The sequence below is a fragment of the Lepidochelys kempii genome, chromosome 11 (assembly GCF_965140285.1).
Source record: "Lepidochelys kempii isolate rLepKem1 chromosome 11, rLepKem1.hap1, whole genome shotgun sequence".
Lineage (NCBI taxonomy): Eukaryota > Metazoa > Chordata > Testudines > Cheloniidae > Lepidochelys > Lepidochelys kempii.
Window position 1 is genome coordinate 80,949,161 of NC_136390.1, and position 22,608 is coordinate 80,971,768.

General features: G+C 48.9%; 1 protein-coding gene across 1 annotated transcript; it reads right to left on the reverse strand.

Moving 5' to 3' along the window:
• Positions 1-4,693: 4,693 nt before the first annotated feature.
• On the reverse strand, positions 4,694-17,846 carry LOC140895984 (zinc finger protein RFP). Its single transcript, XM_073307023.1, has 8 exons — positions 17,396-17,846; positions 14,369-14,533; positions 12,682-12,777; positions 9,618-9,848; positions 9,282-9,304; positions 8,263-8,378; positions 7,210-7,269; positions 4,694-6,257 (listed from the first exon to the last, which is right to left on the reverse strand). The coding sequence occupies exons 1-8, from the start codon at positions 17,813-17,815 to the stop codon at positions 5,743-5,745; spliced, it is 1,626 nt and encodes a 541-aa protein (XP_073163124.1). The 5' UTR covers positions 17,816-17,846; the 3' UTR covers positions 4,694-5,742.
• Between the last annotated feature and the right edge of the window lie 4,762 nt (positions 17,847-22,608).

Sequence of the window (22,608 nt, forward strand, 5' to 3'; positions counted from 1 at the left end):
TATGTTTGGGCTCATAAGTTCAGAGCAAACATTTTAAAGCCAAACCTACCTAGGGGTATGTCTACACTACGAAATTAGGTTGAATTTATAGAAGTCGGTTTTTTAGAAATCGGTTTTATATATTCGAGTGTGTGTGTCCCCACAGAAAATGCTCTAAGTGCATTAAGTGCATTCACTCGGCGGAGCGCTTCCACAGTACCGAGGCAAGCGTCGACTTCCGGAGCGTTGCACTGTGGGTAGCTGTCCCACAGTTCCCGCAGTCTCCGCTGCCCATTGGAATTCTAGGTTGAGATCCCAGTGCCTGATGGGGCAAAAAACATTGTCGCGGGTGGTTCTGGGTACGTGTCGTCAGGCCCTCCCTCCCTCCGTGAAAGCAAGGGCAGACAATCGTTTCACGCCTTTTTTCCTGAGTTACCCGTGCAGACGCCATACCACGGCAAGCCTGGAGCCCGCTCAGCTCACCGTCACCCTATGTCTCCTGGGTGCTGGCAGACGCGGTACTGCATTGTTACAGAGCAGCAGCAGCCCATTGCCTTGTGGCAGCAGACGGTGCAATAGGCCTGAAAACCATCGTCATCGTGTCCGAGGTGCTCCTGGCCGCCTCGGTAAGGTCGGTCAGGAGTGCCCAGGCAGACATGGGCACAGGGACTGAAAGAGGAGTGACTCGGCCAGGTCATTCTCTTTAGTCCTGCAGGCAGTCCTATTGCACCGTCTTCTGGCAAGAAGGCAGGAGATGAGGATGGCTAGCAGTCCTACTGCACCGTCTGCCGCCAGCCAAAGATGTAAAAGATAGATGGAGAGGATCAAAACAAGAAACAGACCAGATTTGTTTTGTATTCATTTGCTCCCCCCACCCTCGCTCTGTGAAATCAACGGCCGACAATCGTTTTGGTGAGGTCTGTCAGGGGCACCTTGAAAAGTTTAATGGAGATTCAGTCCTGCCTGAAATACCAGGTGGAGGGATAGCTCAGTGGGTTGAGCATTGGCCTGCTAAACCCAGGGCTTTGAGCTCAATCCTTGAGGGGGCCATTCTGTGTGACAGTTGTTTTTGTTTCTCCTTGATGTAAAGCCACCCCCTTCGTTGATTTTAATTCCCTGTAAGTCAACTCTGTAAGCCATGTCGTCAGTCACCCCTCCCTCCGTCAGAGCAATGACAGACAATCGTTCCGCGCCTTTTTTCTGTGCAGACGCCATACCACGGCAAGCAGGGAGCCCACTCAGATCACTTTGGCAATTAGGAGCACATTAAACACCACGCGCATTATCCAGCAGTATATGCAGCACCAGAACCTGGCAAAGCAAAACCGGGCGAGTAGGCGACGTCAGCGCAATGACAAGAGTGATGAGGACATGGACACAGACCTCTCTGAAAGCATGGGCCCTGGCAATGCGGGCATCATGGTGCTAATGGGGCAGGTTCATGCGGTGGAACGCCGATTCTGGGCTCGGGAAACACGCACACTGGTGGGACCGCATAGTGTTGCAGGTCTGGGACAATTCCCAGTGGCTGCGAAACTTTCGCATGCGTAAGGGCACTTTCATGGAACTTTGTGATTTGCTTTCCCCTGCCCTGAGGTGCAAGAATACCAAGATGAGAGCAGTCTTCAGAGTTGAGAAGCGAGTGGCGATAGCCCTGTGAAAGCTTGCAACGCCAGAGAGCTACTGGTCAGTCGGGAATCAATTTGGAGTGGGCAAATCTACTGTGGGGGCTGCTGTGATGCAAGTAGCCAACGCAATCAAAGATCTGCTGATATCAAGGGTAGTGACTCTGGGAAATGTGCAGGTCATAGTGGATGGCTTTGCTGCAATGGGATTCCCTAACTGTGGTGGGGCCATAGACGGAACCCATATTCCTATCTTGGCACCGGAGCACCAAGCCGGAGAGTACATAAACTGCAAGGGGTACTTTTCAAAGGGTGCTGCAAGCTCTGGTGGATCACAAGGGACGTTTCACCAACATCAACGTGGGATGGCCGGGAAAGGTACATGACGCTCGCACCTTCAGGAACTCTGGTCTGTTTCAAAAGCTGCAGGAAGGGACTTTATTCCCAGACCAGAAAATAACCGTTGGGGATGTTGAAATGCCCATAGTTATCCTTGGGGACCCAGCCTACCCCTTAATGCCCCGGCTCATGAAGCCGTACACAGGCACCCTGGACAGTAGTCAGGAGCTGTTCAACTACAGGCTGAGCAAGTGCAGCATGGTGGTAGAATGTGCATTTGGACGTTTAAAAGCACGCTGGCGCAGTTTACTGACTCAGTTAGACCTCAGCGAAACCAATATTCCCACTGTTATTACTGCTTGCTGTACACTCCACAATACCTGTGAGAGTAAGGGGGAGACGTTTATGGCGGGGTGGGAGGTTGAGGCAAATCGCCTGGCTGCTGGTTACGCGCAGCCAGATACCAGGGCAGTTAGAAGAGCACAGGAGGGCACGGTGCGCATCAGAGAAGCTTTGAACACCAGTTTCATGACTGGCCAGGCTTCGGTGTGACAGTTCTGTTTGTTTCTCCTTGATGAACCCCACCCCCCTTGGTTCACTCTACTTCCCTGTAAGCCAGCCACCCTCCCCTTCTCCCTTCAATCACCGCTTGCAGATGCAATAAAGTCATTGTTGCTTCACATTCATGCATTCTTTATTCATTCATCACACAAATAGGCTGATAACTGCCAAGGTAGCCCGGGAGAGGTGGTGGAGGAGGGAAGCACTGGGAGGGGTGCTGGAGGAGGAGGGAAGGACAAGGCCACACAGCACTTTAAAAGTTTAAAACTTTAAAATTTATTGAATGCCAGCCTTCTGTTGCTTGGGCAATCCTCTGCGGTGGAGTGGCTGGGTGGCCGGAGGCCCCCCCACCGCATTCTTGGGCGTCTGGGTGAGGAGGCTATGGAACTTGGGGAGGAGGGCGGTTGGTTACACAGGGACTGTAGCAGCAGTCTGTGCTCCAGCTGCCTTTCCTGCAGCTCAACCATATGCTGGAGCATATAAGTTTGATCCTCCAGCAGCCTCAGCATTGAATCCTGCCTCCTCTCATCACGCTGCCGCCACCTTTCAGCTTCAGCCCTGTCTTCAGCCCGCCACTTACTCTCCTCAGCCTGCCACCTCTCCTCCCGGTCATTTTGTGCTTTCCTGCACTCTGACATTGTCTGCCTCCACACATTCATCTGTGCTCTGTCAGTGTGGGAGGACAGCATGAGCTCAGAAAACATTTCATCGCGAGTGCGGTTTTTTTCGCCTTCTAATCTTCACTAGCCTCTGGGAAGGAGAAGATCCTGTGATCCTTGAAACACATGCAGCTGGTGGAGGAAAAAAAAGGGACAGTGGTATTTAAAAAGACACATTTTATAGAACAATGGGTACACTCTTTCACGGTAAACCTTGCTGTTAACATTACATACATAGCACATGTGCTTTCGTTACAAGGTCGCATTTTGCCTCCCCCCACCGCGTGACTAGCCCTTCCCCCCTCCCCCCTCCCCATGGCTAACAGCGGGGAACATTTCTGTTCAGCCACAGGCAAACAGCCCAGCAGGAACGGGCACCTCTGAATGTCCCCTTAAGAAAAGCACCCTATTTCAACCAGGTGACCATGAATGATATCTCTCTCTCCTGAGGATAACACAGAGAGATAAAGAGCAGATATTGTTTGAACGCCAGCAAACATATACTGCAATGCTTTGTTCTGCAATGATTCCTGAGTACGTGCTACTGGCCTGGTATGGTAAAGTGTCCTACCATGGTGGACGGAATAAGGCTGCCTTCCCCAGAAACCTTTTGCAAAGGCTTTGGGAGTACATCCAGGAGAGCCGCAAATGCCAGGGCAAATCAATCTTTAAACACGCTTGCTTTTAAACCACATATACTATTTAAAAAGGTACACTCACCAGAGGTCCCTTCTCCACCTGGCGGGTCCTTGGGTGGTTTCGGGGTGTACTGGCTCCAGGTCCAGGGTGAGAAACAGTTCCTGGCTGTCAGGAAAACCGGTTTCTCTGCTTGCTTGCTGTGAGCTATCTACAACATCATCATCATCATCTTCCTCGTCCCCAGAATCTGCTTCTGTGTTGCTTCTATCTCCATTGAAGGAGTCAAACAACATGGCTGGGGTAGTGGTGGCTGAACCCCCTAAAATGGCATGCAGCTCATCATAGAAGTGGCATGTTTGGGGCTCTGACCTGGAGCGGCCATTTGCCTCTCTGGTTTTCTGGTAGGCTTGCCTCAGCTCCTTAAGTTTTATGCGGCACTGCTTCAGGTCCCTGTTAAGGCCTCTGTCCTTTATGCTCTGGGAGATTTTGACAAATGTTTTGGCATTTCGAAAACTGGAACGGAGTTCTGATAGCACGGATTCCTCTCCCCATACAGCGATCAGATCCCGTATCTCCCGTTCGGTCCATGCTGGAGCTCTTTTGCGATTCTGGGACTCCATCATGGTCACCTCTGCTGATGAGCTCTGCATGGTCACCTGCAGCTTGCCACGCTGGCCAAACAGGAAATTGAAATGCAAAAGTTCGCGGGCCTTTTCCTGTCTACCTGGCCAGTGCATCTGAGTTGAGAGTGCTGTCCAGAGCGGTCACAATGGAGCACTGTGGGATAGCTCCCGGAGGCCAATACCATCTAATTGCATCCACAGTACCTCAAATTCGACCCGACAAGGCCGATTTCAGCGCTAATCCCCTTGTCAGAGGTGGAGTAAGGAAATTGATTTTAAGAGCCCTTTAAGTCAAAAAAAAGGGCTTCGTCGTGTGGATGGGTGCACGGTTAAATCGATTTAACGCTGCTAAATTCGACCTCAACTCCTAGAGTAGACCCGGGCTATTTTCTTATAGCATGGAATTCCAGCATTACACGTGAAATCAATGCATGCAGCAATTTACAAGTATTTCGTGGAGTCTAAACACTCAACACATTGTTGCAAGACTAATACCTATTTTAAGTAAAACTAACATACAGGTGAACTGGTCTGATCTCCAGCTATGAGTTTGCCAGTTCTTAGCTAATGCCTGAAGTTTTGGTAAGAGCTGGCATTTGGTTTGCCAGCATCACAGTGACAATTACAGTGTTCCCAACTCATCCTATATTTCCTATAGAGGAAAGTGACTTTAGCCCCTGTTGCAGGAGCTGTTGCTGGGGGAACCATAGATCTAATGACACAGATTTGTATAAAACATTTCATGCTGGTGCGGGGCTTCCAGCTTCTCTCCAACCCCCAAATCCCAATTAATTAATTCTGTGACCCTGCAGTCCCCACATCTGCCCCTCAGTCCAGTCTGCTTCTCTTCAACCCCTCCTCCTTCCCATCCCTGGTGCCGAAGTGGGGAGGGAGCAGATTCCCTTCCAGGGGGCAGAGATAAGGAGCTACGAGATGGGAGATGACATGAGGCAGACGACTAGATAGATGCAAGCCTTCCAGGGTCGCAGAGATTAGGATGACGGCATCTAGAGGAGCCAATTTTTCATTCCTAGTGGGCTATTTCCCCCATGTCTGACCCAGGATCCCCACAGTCCTCTTGACCATAGAGGACAGTGACAAAAAGGCTGCACAATCCTGGGGCAATGAGATTGGCTTCTCCATCTCAATCACTCCCTGCTCTCTATGGTTTGACAGTCCAGACCCCATGGAACTACTGGGGTCATGGAGACGACATGATAGAAAGTCTGCAGGAATACAAGAGTACTAGAGACTGGTGTGTCTGATGCTGGAGAGGCTGATTTCAGGATCCCCAGTACAATATGCTCCCACCGTGTCTCAGTGACACAGGCTGAACTGGGATCTCTGCCCCACCCGGAACCAGGGATAGATTCTCTCCCCATCAAAAGAGGTTGTTGAGAAAGTGAAGATTGGGTCATCATTATCAGCATTGGCAAATATCACTTGCCCCTGTTCATAGTCCACAGAAACCCGGATAAACCTGAGATCACGACTCAGGGACAGAGGCGTCTCAGAGGAGGAGACAGCGCAGAACGTATTCATATACCAATCCACAGCCCAGATCCTGTCCTCAGGGTTATGGGTTCTCCCTCCCTTCCTCCACACAGACTCTCTGGCCACCCCCACAGCCCAGGTTCCCTCATCCTTCACCTCCACCCCCCAGTAATGTCTCCCCGAGGTGAATCCCTCGCAGCCCAGCACACAGACTCTAGTATCAAATCTCTCAGGATTGTTGGGCAGATCCTGCCGGGTGTAACTATAGCTCACACTTTTCTGATCCTCAGACACGATCAGTCGGGGATGAGCTGTGTCTGGATCCAGAGTCACATTTGCTGGAGAGAGAGAATCAGAGCGTGAGGGGCAGAGCTCAGTCCTGGGGGCTGGTGGTGCCATGTTTCACACTCCCCAGCAGCCCTGGTCTGGCTGGGACAGGCCTGGATCCCAGGGAGCTGCCTCTGTCCTGGGCACCTGGGACTGAGCAGATCTCTCACTGCAGTTCCTCACTGTGTTTAATGGGACCTGCTTCTTTAGTTTCTCGTCTGTTTGCAGAGACTTCAGCTCCCGGCTCCCTCTGCTGGGGCTGCTCCATTCCCACTGGCACAGACATAGCAAGGAAGGTCTCGGAGGAGGGAGCAAGGGAGGCAGCTTTAAACCTCAGAGGGAAGCTCCTTCCCCTAATGTAGCCTCCACTCCCAGGCCGGGGAACAGAGAGGAAGGTGCAGCATTGGGGAAGAGCCGCTCCAGACCAGAGAGTAGGAGATGGTGGGGTAACCCCATTCCCAGCCCAGAGAGAAGGCGGGAGGTGTGGGGGGAGGCGAGAGCGGGCAGCTTCAGAGGGAGAGCACCTCCCCAATCCAGGAAGCAGTGAGCAGCTCCAATGGGAGAGCCCAGCCCTGCCCACAGGAAAGGGAGGATATTGGAGAAGGGGCAAAGGACAGGGATGTGTCAGCCCTCAGGGGAGAGGTTTTTCTGTTCATCACTCTGAATATAACATTAAAAAGGTCAACGAATGCCTATGAAAATGCCAGGATCAGTGTTCAGGTGTTTGGATGTTGGTCAGTGCGAGTGTTTCTGATCATTGGCATGGGCACGAACTCAGCACTAAGGTTGGCAATTGGCTTCAGGATTGTTTGTCTGACTTCAGCTTGGGATCTCCTTAGCATTACATGCTTTTATTTTTAGGGCTGTGTATGGCATGACCACTGTCAGTTTGGTTGATTTTATCAACATATTTTTGTGGGAATTTTCTCATAATTTAAAGATAGTCTCCAGCTGAAATCTCACCCAATCTGCGTGACCCTAGGGATTTCTCTCTTTTTGTCTCCAGTTCAGATGGCAGAGTGGCTGGAGGGGCAAAGGATAAGAAAGATGAGCTTTCATGCTGTCGTATGTGTAACCACATTCTTATTCTAAACCAATATAACTGTGTTTTAATTACAACCAAAAAACAAACTGAGGCACAGACACACACTTAGGGCTTTAATATCAATATAAACTAGTCTGAAACCTCCTTTTTCCTCTTTTATTCAGACGTCTCACAGCAATGGAATCAACTGTCATTAAGCCACACAACCACCTGTGAGATGCAATCTCTAGGAGAGATATCCTTTCCCCTCATCATCCACCCCCCAACCCCAGCTGGTTTGTCTCATTCACCAGTTGCATTGTGCCATAACTTAGACCCAGATCCTGCAAAAAGTTTAGGGCGAAAGTAGCTTTGCACACTTTGGTCTCTTTGACATTCATGGGATGTTAAGAATTTGCAGTCAGGGCTCTGAATTGTAAACTTTTTGGGTCTATTTACTCAGCACTCTGCAGAGCTCAGCGCAATGGGGCCCTTTCCCCTCCATAGACTGAAATATGAATAATGATAAAATTATTTTATAAGTGGGGAAATCTGAGATGGAAGAGGGTCAACTCAATGGGCCAAATTCATTCTGAACTGGCAAAGGGATAGAGAAGGCCAATCTGTGACTCCCCTATTTAGTGGCTTCAGAGGGCAGTGCAGGCACAGGCTAGGGAAGTCCTGAGATCCAGCTAGAGAATCACCCCTAATTCATTGGGCCCCACAGGCTTTGCCAGCTCTGTAACTGGGAGAGATAAACTCAAGGGGCACAATTTAGGCCATTTGGCTAAATTTGGACCTTAATGTTGTGACCTTTGGTAAATCATGAATTAATTTGAAACATCCTGATGCCTGGGCCCCTGCTACATCTGCTCAATTTCTCTACTTTCCACGTTTTATTAAATACATATGTCATCTAATTGGCCAGAGCCCATCTCCTCCCAGTCTCAGAGGCATATTCCACTTTCCCTTCCTACGTCCTGTCTTAGTACCTTTGAACATCCTCAGAGTCTCCCTAAGAGCAATATATTTCTGGGAGAAATTGCTGAGCCCCTTTTCCAGTTCAGGAGAAATCTCCACTGACTTCTGGAGCTTCCCCTTCTCACACCTGGAAAGAAAAAAATTCACATTCTTATATTTCATTTAGTGATACGTTATAATTTCTTGTTAAAAGGGGAATTGAGTCTCCATGGCCAATTCACTCCCTGGCCTCTATGCTTCTGATGGATAGGAGATTCCAGTGCTAAGTGCTGTAGAAATCTGTCCATTAGGAACTAGACTGATACACCAACTCCGCCCTGCCCAGCTCATTCCACACTGGTCTCCAAACAGTCCTCAGGTGGGATCTCTCTTTATCGCAGCAGACCTGGGTTAAATTGTAACCAGCATAGGTGCTGACTTCCCCTCTGCCTGGTGGTGCTGGACCCCCACCCCACCCTGGCCATGTCCCTGCCCTGCCTTTTCCCACCCCGCCCCCATTCCACCCCCTTCCCCCAAGTCCCCGCCCCGCCCCACCTCTTCTCCGCCTCCTCCCCCAAGCATACCGTGTCCCTGCTCCTCCCCCTCCCTCCTGGAGCATCCTAAGTGCCACCAAACAGCTGTTTGGTGGCGGGCCGGTGGCAGGGAAGCGCTGAGAGGGAGGGGGAGGATCATGAACGAGGCACACTCAGGGGGGGCATGGGGACCTTGGTTGTCAGTGGGTGCAGAGAACCTGCTAATTTTTTCCCATGGGTGCCTATGGTAACCAGTACCTCAGCACTCCTATTCCGTCCCCAGAATCCTGAGCCAGCAAGTCCCCCAGGGATGTAGCATCCAATTCAATAGATAATCCCAGACTCTTCTATAAAAAGGTGAGACTCTCAGGTTTAAGTTAATTGGAGATTGGTATCCAAAATGTGACCCTGCCCCACCCATTTTGCTGTGTGACCCTGGGGAGATGTGGTGTTAACATGGTGTCCAAGCTTTTTTCCAGCATAAGAAGTATGTGTGGGAGTGAGAAAGAGCCACGTACCTGCTCAAGGTGCTTCCAATGTCCTAGAAAAGACAGAGAGAGACAGAGAGAGAGAGAATCTCAGTCCTACCTGAGTCACACACTTGGGATCTCAGGGAAGGGATTTTGCAGATATATGGTAAAAAGGACAAAGGTCATGGATACACTGAGCTAATGAGGCTTTTCCATTTCTAATATAAAAGTGTCTCTATCTCTTGAAAGAACAATTGTAACTCACATTTGTGCAATGCACACACTGAGTTATGCTGTCCTCTCTGACCGCTTGACCCCAGTGTCCAGGATTCAGGAGCTGTCCTTTCGTTTGGGATCTGGGATGTTTCTCTGACTTGGTCTCACCTGCAGGAATTCACTCGCTGACTCCTGACCCTTCTCCTCCATCTCACTGATCAGCTCACTGAGATGGGAAATCTTCTTAGAAAGTTTAGTGAAATATTCATTCTGTATGTTCACAATCTCCTTGTCCAACTGGTCCAGCTGGGCCAGCAGGAGTCGCTCTTGTTCCTCCAGGAACTGCCGCAGTTGCTGAAATTGACATGCAATCTTCTGCCTCTCGGCCTGGGTCTGTTTCTGTAAAGCAGTAGGGAAAGGGCTGGTCAGGGACATGTATGGAGCCTGGGGTCCTTGCATGGAGTGCTGAATGTGCAGGAGGGAGACTTTCTTTTCAAACTCTAAGACATCAAACACTTGACTATACCTTGTGGGAGACTATGCCCTGTATCCCACGAGGGAAAGGATTTTCTCACACCTTCCCATTTGGCCTCTATCTCTCTTACGGAGATATTTCCATGTGCGACCTGGTCAGGATAGTGTGTTATCAGGGACCTCAGAGATAGAGACCCCAAGGCAGCGGGATTCAGGACTCAGCACTAGATCTAGGCGAAATTTTTTTGCACTAAACTTTTCTTCAGGGAAAATGCAGTTTTGTCACCTCTGAAATGTTTCATGAGTTCATGTAAATTTGCTGTTTGGTAAAAAATAAATAAAAATCTTGAAAAAATCAAGACATTTATTTCAACTATTTCTTAAGAAAATAGCTTGATTTTTTTTATTTGAAATAAATTTATTTGAAAATTTCCTTATATTTAATATAATTATATCATTTTAAAAAATGGTCCAGATCGAAACAAAACATTTTGAGTTTATCAAAGTGAAAGATGTCATTTGTCCAAGAAAAAATATTATTTTTTTTATCTGCTCAAAATTTTTTAAAGGTTCATTTTTGGTTCTACCCAATTCCCCGCCCCCCGTTTAAAAAAATCCAGACAATGGAAAGTTCTGTTAGGTTCCCAGATCTCCACAGAATTACCTTGACAGAGAAGAAAAGAAAGAAACAATTCAATAAAAACGTACAGACTCAGGCATCGAGCGCTGCACTGGATACGTTCAGTTCACCTTGGGAAGATTTTCACTGAAGCCACAAAAGCTGGAAATTGATTCATTGATTGAAATGAAATGATAGACTGTGAAGAGGAAGATGTTACCCTTCTCTAGGGAGAGGGTTTTACAGGCCCCCCCCCCCCAGAGGGATGTGTGTGTGCATCTACACGTACACACACCCACACAGTGTCCCAGGATCAGGGATCAACTGACAAACGCTCACTTTCCCCAAGGCCACAAAGGACTTTACCTACAGACACACCTCACCCCTCACGTCAGGGTGTAAATGCCCCACCAGTACCGGAGGCTGCTGGGCAATGGATGCAGCACTGCCAGGTTGTGGCTCAGAGGCAGCCTCATGGGATTTAGAAATTTTTTTTTTTAAGGGGAGCCCAAACCAGCTGCTCCGGGAGAAGTCTCGAGAACGCCAAGTATTCCAGGACCACTGAGGTGGGGTGAGCTCAAGCCTGGGGACAGTTTTTGGGCAGTGGTGCTGAAATGCTCTTTATAGGGGAGTGCTGAAGGCAGAAGCCATGTATTTGTGTTGTTACCACTCCTTCAAGCCCAGGGGCAGCACCCCCAGAACCCCTAGTTCCAGCACCTATGTTTTTTGGGGGGAAATAAAAGGGAAAAAAACAGCAGGGGTGGGGGGAGGCGGCCACTCCCCCTGGAGTGCTGCTGTGAGCAGCAAAAACAGCTGGTGGAGTCTGGAGAGAGGCTTCCCAGTGCTGGGAGAGAGAGAGAGGCCAGCAGTGAACCAGGCAGCGACTGGCACCAGAAAAGAAGGGACGCAGTAAGTGGGGAGCCCGTGGATAGGGACCACAGTGGCTGAGATGCATCGTCGCGGGGGTGCCAGGAACAGAGCTGAAGCCCAGTTCAGGAGGAACAGGAAAGACGAGGGTAATAGGAACAGTAGGGGAGCCACCAAAGGGACAGTAAGAGGAAAGACAATGGCAGGCGGGGAAAAGAGGGAAAGTAAAAGGAAGAACAGTACAGTTAAACAAGAGGAAAAATAGCTGGAGTTTCTAAGGCTATGTCTACACTGGCAATTGAATGACTAAATCTTTTGTCTTTCAGAGGTGCTAAACCCTCTCCCCCCGAAAGACAAACGTTTTGTTGCAGCAAGTGCCAGTGTGAACAGCACGTTGTCGGCAGGAGCGCTCTCCTGTCAAAAACACGAACGCCGCTCATTGGGGGTGGGAGTATTTTGTCGGCAAAAGAGCCAACAAACAGCGGCTACGCTGCCCGACTTTTAGTGACACAGCTGTGTTGACGTGGCCATGTCACTGAAAGCTATGTAGTGTGGACAAGGCCTTTGCAATATAAGAAATTATTCAAAAAGCATTGTTCGAAAAACTATGAGAAAAGTAACGTAAGAAGGAAATATGAAGGAAATATGGTGTAATAAAGGATAAAGTGTAATTAAAGAGAAACAGACTTAAGAAATAAGGAGGAAGTGAGCTGTAGTGAAAATAAGAAAATAGCTAGGACTGTAAAACAAGAAATCCTTACCATGGCCTAAGGTGTACAAGGCGAATGACAGGAATAGGGAAATGAGCACAAAGGGACTGTAAACCAGAGAAGAGCAGAGGGATAATTGTTCAATTAAGAAACCAACACACTGCACCAAGGAATACCTGTTTCTATTTAGGCTGCAACACAAAACAGTAAACAAAGAACTTTTCCTCCAAACTCTGGGCTTAGAGAGGCTGAAAACTGAGAAGTGAACACGTGTCCCTGGGGCTTATGTTCTAGTGCATTGGATTTTCTAATTCAAAATTCTGTTAGTTCATCAATGTAAATTGTTCCCTATAAAGTGAGTTTAATTAAACTAACCGTCGTTAATACACAGTAGATAAGAACAATAGTTTAAGGTGTAAGTCTAAGTAGTAGTTCCTGCTAAAACAACTCATTTTGATTTACTTGTGATTATTCCCCACTTAACTGAATTCTGCTTTACCCAGGACTGAACGGCCTCCATCCAGCTCATTACAAATGCAGGTGAAAAATGACGGGCACCTACCAGATACTCCTGGCTCCTCTTCTCTCCAGTCACTTTAAATCCCAGAAACTTTTCTCTCTCCTCCCTCAGAGTCTGCAAATGGGCCTGGATCTTTTCCTGAACAAATGGAAATGTTTTGGGTGGTTTGATTTTTATTCTGATAGATCAGAGTGGGGGGGGACCTTTTCAACCCTTATCAAAAACAAACAAATAAACAAACAACTGACTGTATTGATGACAGGACAACCGAGCAGGGTTATGACATCAGCGAGACCAAGGACTTTAAGTCATATTAATATTCATGGAGCCTGGGAATGTTTTATATTTGACCTCGTGTCTCCCCTGATTTACACCAACATGAAACTGGGGTCACACCCTTGGATTTTCTTTCACGGTGTGAAACAACCTGTTTTAACTGACAAAGTGACAGCAATCCCAGAAGCCTGCCGGGTGAGAAATCTGGGCTGGGATTCTCAGCGGAGCCCAACTCCCACTGACTGTAAGCTCTCAAGCCTCGTGGATGGGACTGGCTGGACGGGACTGGTCGTAGCACTAGGGCAAACCCCATTAGACGTTCTGGCTTTTGTTGAGAACGGTTGGGCTTGGCCCTAGCGCTGTCCTGAGCCCTTCCCGTGGCAATGCCGCCTGGGCAGCTATTCCACAGCTCCCAGCAAAGCTGCCAGCAGCAGCGGGTTCTGGCTCTCACCGGGGAGAGCAGCGTGAGGACTAATGGAGCCTCTGTGGTTGGTCCCTCAGACTGACGCGGGGCAGCCCCACCCAGGGGTTAGCTTTGCTGCAATCAGGTTCAATCCCAAAGAGACCTGCCAGGGACCGGCACTGCCTGGAGCCCTCTTGTGCAGGAGCTCAAGGTGCTCAGGGGCCACCCCGTGTTCAGCCCAGCGAGCTCCTCTAGTGCAGACCAGCAATGTGGGAATTCAGAATCCCAAGGAGAAACTTCATCTCCTTGCTGGGCCTAGGACCTTTATCAAGGTGTTGTTCCCTCCTAATGGCCACACTTCATCACTGCTGTGGAGGCAGCATGACCTAGAGATTAGGGTACTGGACTGGGCGCTGGGAGACCTGGGGTCTGTTCCCAGCTCTGCCACTGAGCTGCTCGGTAACCTTGGACAAGTCCCATCCCCTTGTTGTGCCTCAGATTCCCCTCCCACCCTCTGTCTGTCTTATCTACTTAGACTATAAACAGGCCAGGGATTGTCCCTCACTGGGTTTTGTGCAGGGCCCAGCACAGTAGAGGTCGGATCTTGTCTGAGGTCTGTATGTAAGTAAATAATAATAAATACTATGATACAAATAGCAATAACCACAGCTTGTAACTCCCCCTTCTCCAGCCTGAGGGCAGCACTCTCACACAGACTGGCCTGCAGCTCTCGTGATTTAAACCTCACTCCTCATTTAGCAGCTTCAGTTCTGAAGAAAATTGCCTTATTTCACCAGTGGGAGGCAGTTTCGAAAAGGATTCGGGATTTCAGATGAAAGATCCCACATCAAACATCTGTATGTAAAGTCTTCATCTCTTGCCCGGCTTGCCACACTGCCCCATCGTTTACCCTTTACAGCATCTCTCGTACAATGAAGGCTTTACAAAGCAGAATGATGCCGTTATACCTGTGACTGTCAACATGTGATTAAATTAACTGGTAATTAAACCCAAAGCTATAACTCATTAAACTTGACAGCAATTCCTTACCTTGTACTCCTCTGCAGCCTCCTCTATGGGAACGACTGTGTGATCTCGGTGAGCCCGGGATCTGTCACACGCTAGGCAAATGGGAGTTTGATCCTCTTCGCAGAACAGCTTGAGAGGCTCCTGGTGTTCCCCACACACCCTCTCCCCTCCTGCATCCTTTATTACCTGTAAACTCAGTTGTTTGGTTATTTCTATGACAGCTGCCAGCTGCCTCTTCGGCCTGGGATTTCTCTGCTCACAGTTTGTCTACACTGAGGGTAGGTGATGGCTATACCTGATTTCTCTCAGCACTGGATGATGCAGGCTCAGCAGAAATTGTGCCCCCGCTCCAGAGTGACAGGTTCTCTGAAATACTCCAGACAGACGGGACAAGAAGCTTCATGCTGGAGTCTGCCCATGGGGTTCTTTCTGGCCATAACTCCCTCTGTGGAGAGCTGGACACAGCCCCGTGGGACAGGAGTCACCACTGTGGTTGAGTGTAGGGTGGGCTCAGCTCTGCAATCCCTCTCCCCCCAGGGTCTCACCTGTGCACTAAGCCCACCACTCATCTACCACCTTCCCATGACCCTCTGGCAGTTTCACAACCCACCATTTGGGATCCAGTGCCAAGGGGATATCAGCACCCTCAGCCCAATTCTGACCTCCCTGCCAAGCCCCCAGCCGAGAGGGGAGACTGGCCATGGACTCCTCCTCCTGCCTGCTGCCATTCCAGAACCTAAAACAGTCTAGATTGAAAAGTATGGGCACTTACACGCTGCACCGAGGAAACAGGCAGCAAACGGACTATCGAGATCACTTATATACTCAGCCATCCCTACGAGTTCCCCACTCCCACTCCAGGCTGTTTCTTTATCCACCTGCTGCACATGGTCCTGGTTTTAGACTGTGAGCTCCCTTTGGTTAACTTGTCTGTACAGTGCCTGGCACAAGAAGCCCCTAATCCCTCACTGGGACTCGTAGATGCTACTGCAACGGGAAACCAGTGCATTCTATTAAATATTGTTATGAATGTCAACACAGAAAATTGTATGGGCACAAGGCTTGCACACCGAAATCTATGGCCAAAATTCCCAAACTGATATCCGCAGGACGGGGACTCTCCCTGTGGCCCTAGGAGTTGTGGACAGTTGACAATGCTGGTCACAGGGTGGCTGGCCCTTGAAAGGGAGATGGGTCTCAGCACTACCTGTGACATAGACAGCTCTCCTACACAGATGGGGACAATGAAGAAGGACCAGTGACCAGGAGTGGGTGGTGTGACATTGCACTCCATATTTTTATGAAAAGATGCTGATGAATATAAATATGACATAACTGGAATTTGCTTTATGCTAAATATGCCATGTAACATATCTTTGCAAAGGTTATGATCTACTGAATAGATTCATCCTATTTGTTTGCATGTATCTTTTCTATGTCTGAATTTAGGGAAATAAGATATGAGTGGCCCATCAGCAAACATTTAACTAACAATGGGCGTTGGGAGACGCCAGTCCACACCTGAGCTTTCCTGGGAACATTCAAATTAACATGTAAACAATGGTGTCAGCCTGCAAAAAGCTGACTCTTTCATGGACATGTGACTTGCCCATGTGGCTACAAACTCCATACTGTTGCTGTGATTTTGCAAAGGAACAAAGGAGTTTCCGCCTACAAGAAAGAGAATATAAAAGGCCCTGCAGCCCCTCCCTTTTGTCTTCAGCTGGCTCAAGGTTGCTGGACCCAGGCCATAAACTACAGCTTTGGTCTGAAAAGGATTGGGCCCAGGCTAGGAAAGAATCCGGTCTGTGAAGTATGCTTATTGGAACATCTTTGAGGGTGAGATATTACCTGTAATCAGTTTCTTAATGTATTAGGCTTAGACTTGTGAATTAGTTTTATTTTACTTTTGTGACCTTCCTTGCTCTGTCTGTTATTACTTGAAACCATTTAAATCCTACTTTTTATACTTAATAAAATCACTTTTGTTTATTAATAAACCCAGAGTAAGTGATTAATACCTGGGGGGAGCAAACAGCTGTGCATCTCTCTCTATCAGTGTTATAGGGGTTGAACAATTTATGATTTTACCCTATATAAGCATTATACAGAGTGAAACAGATTTATTTTGGGTTTAGTCTCCCAGAAAGACTGAATATTGTGTGCTGGGAAAGTCCCTGTTAACTGAGAAGCCCCTGGGCTGAGGGAATCTCCCTCTCAGTAAACTGCAGGGGGGTGTGGCCGAACCCCTTGGTCTGTGCTGGAGCTGACTGGAGTGTCTTAACTCAGCAAGACAGGAGAGAAGGGGTACCTTTTCTGGCAGGGGGGTTGTTCTCAGTGGTATCCCCAGCACATCGAGTGACCGTCACGAGGGGGTCTCTGTGACTGAACCCATCACAGGTGGGTTATGTGCTCCAATCAGGCCTGGGGTAGCCAAAACAGAGGCCTATGGAGGGCCAGAGGGAGGAGGTCTGTGTAAAAGGCAGAGGAGGCCTTGGACCTTCTTCAGGGTGATAAGGCCAAACTCCAGACAAAAAGTCCTGGGAGTCCCTGCTGGGAGAGCAGGGGTGTTATTGACCACAACCCTTTGTGGATTATTTCTGGGAACCTCAGAGGGAAACTGAGGCAGGGCCTCTGCAGAGCCACCCTGGGCCATGAGGGGGCACGCTGGAGGCGGTGACCCTGCTACAGTGCCCTATTGCTATGCTGCTCCCTCCCACCCAGTCCCTGCTTCCTGCAATCCCACCCCTGATTTTATCAAACAGACTTGCTAGGGTCTGTAGGATGGGAGCACCACTTCAGTGCCTCTGCTAAGTCTCATGAGGATGGGGCTTCCTTCCTGCCTGCGTGAGCAGTTCTGCAGGGAAAGCGTGATGGGGATGTGTGCCCAGAGGACAGCCTCAGCAGCATCCTACTGCTTCCTTGGCCCCAAGAGGGGAGAAGCAATGAAAGGGAGTTTGTGTCTCTGGGATGTGGTGGGAGGGGCAGAGCAGGTGAGTTTCCCAAGGCTCTAGCTATAAAAATGGTGGTTAGTCAGTAAATTCCTACCTTGAATTCTTCAGCAGCAACCTCCTCTGCAGGAATCACAGAGTGATCTCTGTGCTCCTTGGATTTGTCACACACGACACAGATGAGGATTTTATCCTTTTTGCAGAACAGTTTCAGAGGCTCCTTGTGTTTCTCACACAATGTCTCTGCTTCTGGTTCCTTCACTGACTGCAACCTCAATTCTCTGACTGCTTCTGCAACATTCCTGAGCTTCTTGTTAAGTCTGAGGTTCCTCTGGGGAAAGGCCTCTCTGCACTGAGGGCAGGAGACATCTGTATCCAAGCTCTCCCAGCACTGGGTGATGCAGGCTCTGCAGAAATTGTGATCACAGTCTAGAGATACTGGATCTTGAAAATACTCCAGACAGATGGGACAGGTCAGTTCATCCTGGAGAATTTTTGCTGGATTTGCAGCAGCCATGACTTCTAGTGCAGGAAAGAGACATGAGAGGAGTTGAGTTTCACTTCCCGTGTTCTCAGAAATGGGCTGACTGAACTTGGCTTAGTCATTGGGCATTTCCTTTCTGGGCACAGTCTCGTATTCTTTGGTTTTTGCAGATTGCAGAGTAGCTTTGAACTAAGTGTGATGAGTCCAAACTGAGACTAACTCCTCCCTTTGTTAACCCAGAAATCCATAGCGTAGATACCCCATTGCCCTGCGATTTCCCTTGTCCTTTACTCACTCATGTATACAAATTAGAGCTGGTCAAAAAAAAAAATTCTAATGGAACAATTTTTCTGTTGGAAAATGTTATTTTGATTAAATCAAAACTTTGCATGGGAATGTGCCAACTTTGATTTTCTTTTTTTGTGAAGCATTTCAATGAAGTTAAATTGTTCCCTTTTTGTTTTTCAGTTTGAAGCAACTTTGTTTAATAAAAATGCTTGTTGTATATTGCATTATCAATTATAAAATGAAATAGTCAAAATCAGAATATAACATTACAATGTATCGAAAAGAAATATTTAAATTGATCCCAAATTATTAACCTTTGTTTGGTTTTGCAGGAAGTTTCTCTTTTCTTCTTTTTTCTTTTGGATTCAAAACAAAAAATAAAAATGGAATTTCCCCCAAAGGGAATTTCTGGTTCCTGCAAAGCTCTAATGAAAAGCACCAACTCCTTCTACATCTTCATAAATGATCTGGAGGATGGTGTGGATTGCACTCTCAGCAAATTTGCGGATGATACTAAACTGGAAGGAGTGGTAGATACGCTGGAGGGCAGGGATAGGATACAGAGGGACCTAGATAAATTGGAGGACTGGGCCAAAAGAAATCTGATGAGGTTCAACAAGGACAAGTGCAGAGTCCTGCACTTAGGACGGAAGAATCCCATGCACCGCTACAGACTAGGGACCGAATGGCTCGGCAGCAGTTCTGCAGAAAAGGACCTGGGGGTGACAGTGGACGAGAAGCTGGATATGAGCCAGCAGTGTGCCCTTGTTGCCAAGAAGGCCAATGGCATTTTGGGATGTATAAGTAGGGGCATAGCGAGCAGATCGAGGGACGTGATCGTTCCCCTCTATTCGACATTGGTGAGGCCTCATCTGGAGTACTGTGTCCAGTTTTGGGCCCCACACTACAAGAAGGATGTGGATAAATTGGAAAGAGTCCAGCGAAGGGCAACAAAAATGATTAGGGGTCTGGAACACATGACTTATGAGGAGAGGCTGAGGGAACTGGGATTGTTTAGTCTGCAGAAGAGAAGAATGAGGGGGGATTTGATAGCTGCTTTCAACAACCTGGGAGGTGGTTCCAGAGAGGGTGGTTCTAGACTATTCTCAGTGGTAGAAGAGGACAGGACAAGGAGTAATGGTCTCAAGTTGCAGTGGGGGAGGTTTAGGTTGGATATTAGGAAAAACTTTTTCACTAAGAGGGTGGTGAAACACTGGAATGCGTTCCCTAGGGAGGTGGTAGAATCTCCTTCCTTAGAGGTTTTTAAGGTCAGGCTTGACAAAGCCCTGGCTGGGATGATTTAACTGGGAATTGGTCCTGCTTCGAGCAGGGGGTTGGACTAGATGACCTTCTGGGGTCCCTTCCAACCCTGATATTCTATGATTCTATGTTACCAGACATCATATCCAGCACACTAACCACATAGACAGCAACATCAAAAGGCCTGTGATGGAACTTTCTCACCCATATCACTCACTCCTTTGCACTTCCTTCAGTGAGACAGCCAGTAACTACACAGCTCACTATACATTCCTTCAAGAACCTGTACCCACTCCTTCCCTTCCCTCCTGAAAGTTTCAACTTTTCAATGAAAAACTGAATACCGAACTATTTTGTCCAAACCCCAAAGTATTTCAATTGGGAAATGTCACTGCATGGGAGTTGTAATTTGCGTTCCTCCTGCATCCATCCACCATGGACTGGGCTCCCTGATAGGACTCTCCCACAATGCACCACGGTCTCTCCTTTGCATGAGTCATTGAATTAGGGGAGTCCAATAACCATGATGCATCATGGGAGATGAAGTCCATCTGGGGAACCTAGCCTGCACAATAAAATGGGGACATCAAGCAACCCCACGACATCTCCCATGGGACATAGTAGTGGCATGCCCAAATCGATCTGTTTGGTTTCTTGGTGAAATAGTTCAGCTTTGGAGCTTTTATTTTTATTGGGTTTTTTTTGCATGAAAAATATCAAAACCATTAACGGATGGCAGACGTTTTTTGTGAAAACTTTTTTAAATCAAAACCGCAGTTTTTCATCAAAACCAACAAAATTTTCAAGCAGCCTTAATCATAGGAACATCCCATGAGCTCTTCCATAGATTAGCTAGTCCTGCCAAGCACTTTCATCTCCTTTCATAATTCACAAGGGGCTATCATGTTCTAATGGTGATCCACCGACGGTTTGTCACTCTTCTCTGGTCTATGTGGCAAACTGAAATTTGCAAAGCCTCCTGTCCTAAGATATTTGGACACAAGGTGACCAGATAGAAAGTGTGAAAAATCGGGATGGGGTGAGGGGTAACTGGCGCCTAAATAAGAAAAAGCCCCGAATATCTGGACTGTCCCTATAAAATCGGGACATCTGGTCACCCTATTTGGACACCCAAGTCAATTGGAATGTTCTGGCTTTCTCACTTCTTCCTTCACCTATATAAAATAAACATAAGCAAATCAGAAGCATAGCCACAGTCCTCACGCCAAATTATCCATTGTTTGGTCTGTGGTTAAATACTTAGGGTTGTATTTTCAAAACTGCAAACAGAGTTCGGTGCACAGGTCTTGCTCCCAGTCAGTGGGACTTGTGCTCCTTACTCTGTTGGGTCTGCAAAACCATCGAAAGCCGGGGCACTTGGCACTGGCCCCTGTCGGACACTGGGCTAGATGGACCTTTGGCCTGACCCCCTCTGGCCGTTCTTCTGTTAAAGCAAGGGAGCGATCAAGGCGGAGAAGCCCATCTGCTTGCTTCAGGAATTTTGCAGTTTTTTGGTCACAGTCCTCTCTAGTCCAGGATGACTCTGATCGCCCAGGCTCGGATTGTGTCGCTGAGACAACAGGGAGTCGGGTGAGCATGAAAAATACAGGCTTCTCTCGCTGCAGTTAGCCCAGTCTCTCTGGTCCTGGAGGACTCCCATCTATCCAGCACCGTGGCTCATCACCTGTATAGCCCCTGGAAGCTCCTCTGCACCCTTCTCAGCAGCATCAGGGATGAGAGGGATGAAGGAGACCTGCAGCTGCAGGAGGAGCAGAGGGGCCCTGTGGGGCAGGGGTAGGGGCGGCTCTAGGGGGAACTTGCAGGGTCTACAGCAATCCCAAAATTTGCCTTAGCCCCTCCCCCGTAGCCATCCCTCCCAACTGCTAGTAGCACTGCCTTCAGATCCGGGCACCCGGCTGAGAGCCACTGCTCTCTGGCTGCCCCTTTCTGAAGGCAGAGCAGAGAGCAGCGGCTGCGGGCCAGGCTCCCCACAGCAGAAACACTCACTTCTCCTTCCCCAGGTTCACGGGCTCTCACTTCCCCTTCTGCACACTCTTGCCACAAACAGCAGCAGCTAGGGGAAGCGGACTGGCACGTGGCTGGGACAGTGTCCCACACAAGCTCCCCCCCACACACACACCTGATCTGCCGAGAGGAGGCTTTAGACACCTGCCTAGACTGGAGGAAATTGCCTCCTTCTTCCATTCAGTCCCTTTGCACTGAGGTGGGGCCTGACCGATTTGTAGCCCCAGGTGCCGACACAGAGGGTGCTCCAGACCCAGAGCCCCCACAGGAAAACATAGCGGGTGCTCGGCACCCACCAGCCACAGCTCTTGGGCTGGCCCCTGCTGATCAGCTGTTTGAGCTGTCTGGCAGCTGGGGAAGGGGCTTGGGGGAGTGGTGGGCGGGCAGGCAGGGACCTATGGGGAGGGGAAGGAGCCAGGGTGGGACCTGGGGGAAGTGGCGGAGGTGGCATCCCCAGGAAAAATAAGTCAGTGCCTGCGGCCCCAGAGATCTGCACAGTCAGCTCCCCTGCTGATGCTAGCCTGGGCCAAGCTCTACACCAGCTCCACGGCAGCCGGCACTGCAGAGGCTGCAAGCCCCGTGTTTACACGTAAGTCTCCCTTTCGCTGGGAAGCTGATGCACGGCTGGCCGGGCACTGGGGGATTCCGCCCGCTACGAGAGGTGGCCGTGCCCAGGTGGGTCTCCGCTGAGCTGGGGAGCACGGGGCAGGAGCCTGTCTGCGCTGAGGCCTTTGACTCAGGAGTGGGAGCTGCAAGTCTTCAGGCTCAGGAGTGCTTGGCTTAAAGAGACAGTGTGCTGACACACACAGGGTCCCCCACACAGGGCCAGATTAACCTTTTGTGGGCCTGGTTCCCAACACATTTGTGGGCCCCCTTGGGCCAGGGGATTGACACAGGAGTTGTGTTTGACACAGCACACAGCTGTACCGGTTTTATTTACAATATTTACAAGTTTAAATGGAGGGGGCTCCCAGCAGTGGCAGCCCTAGGGCAAAAAGTTACACACAGGTACATCCGATACGTTATGAAAGAAAACATGCAAAAGAAACCACAGTGGGTAAAACCAGGGAACAAAAGCCTGAGCCGCCAAAACCCCAGCCAGCTGTTGCTCCCACAAAGAGGGAACAGTTACAAATATCTCATCCTTCACATTTCTCATAGGAACTACCAGGGCCTGATGAAATTGGGGCAGATTGAAAAGTGTGATAAATATTTTAAAAATAAAAACATCCACAACTGGATTCCATTTTATT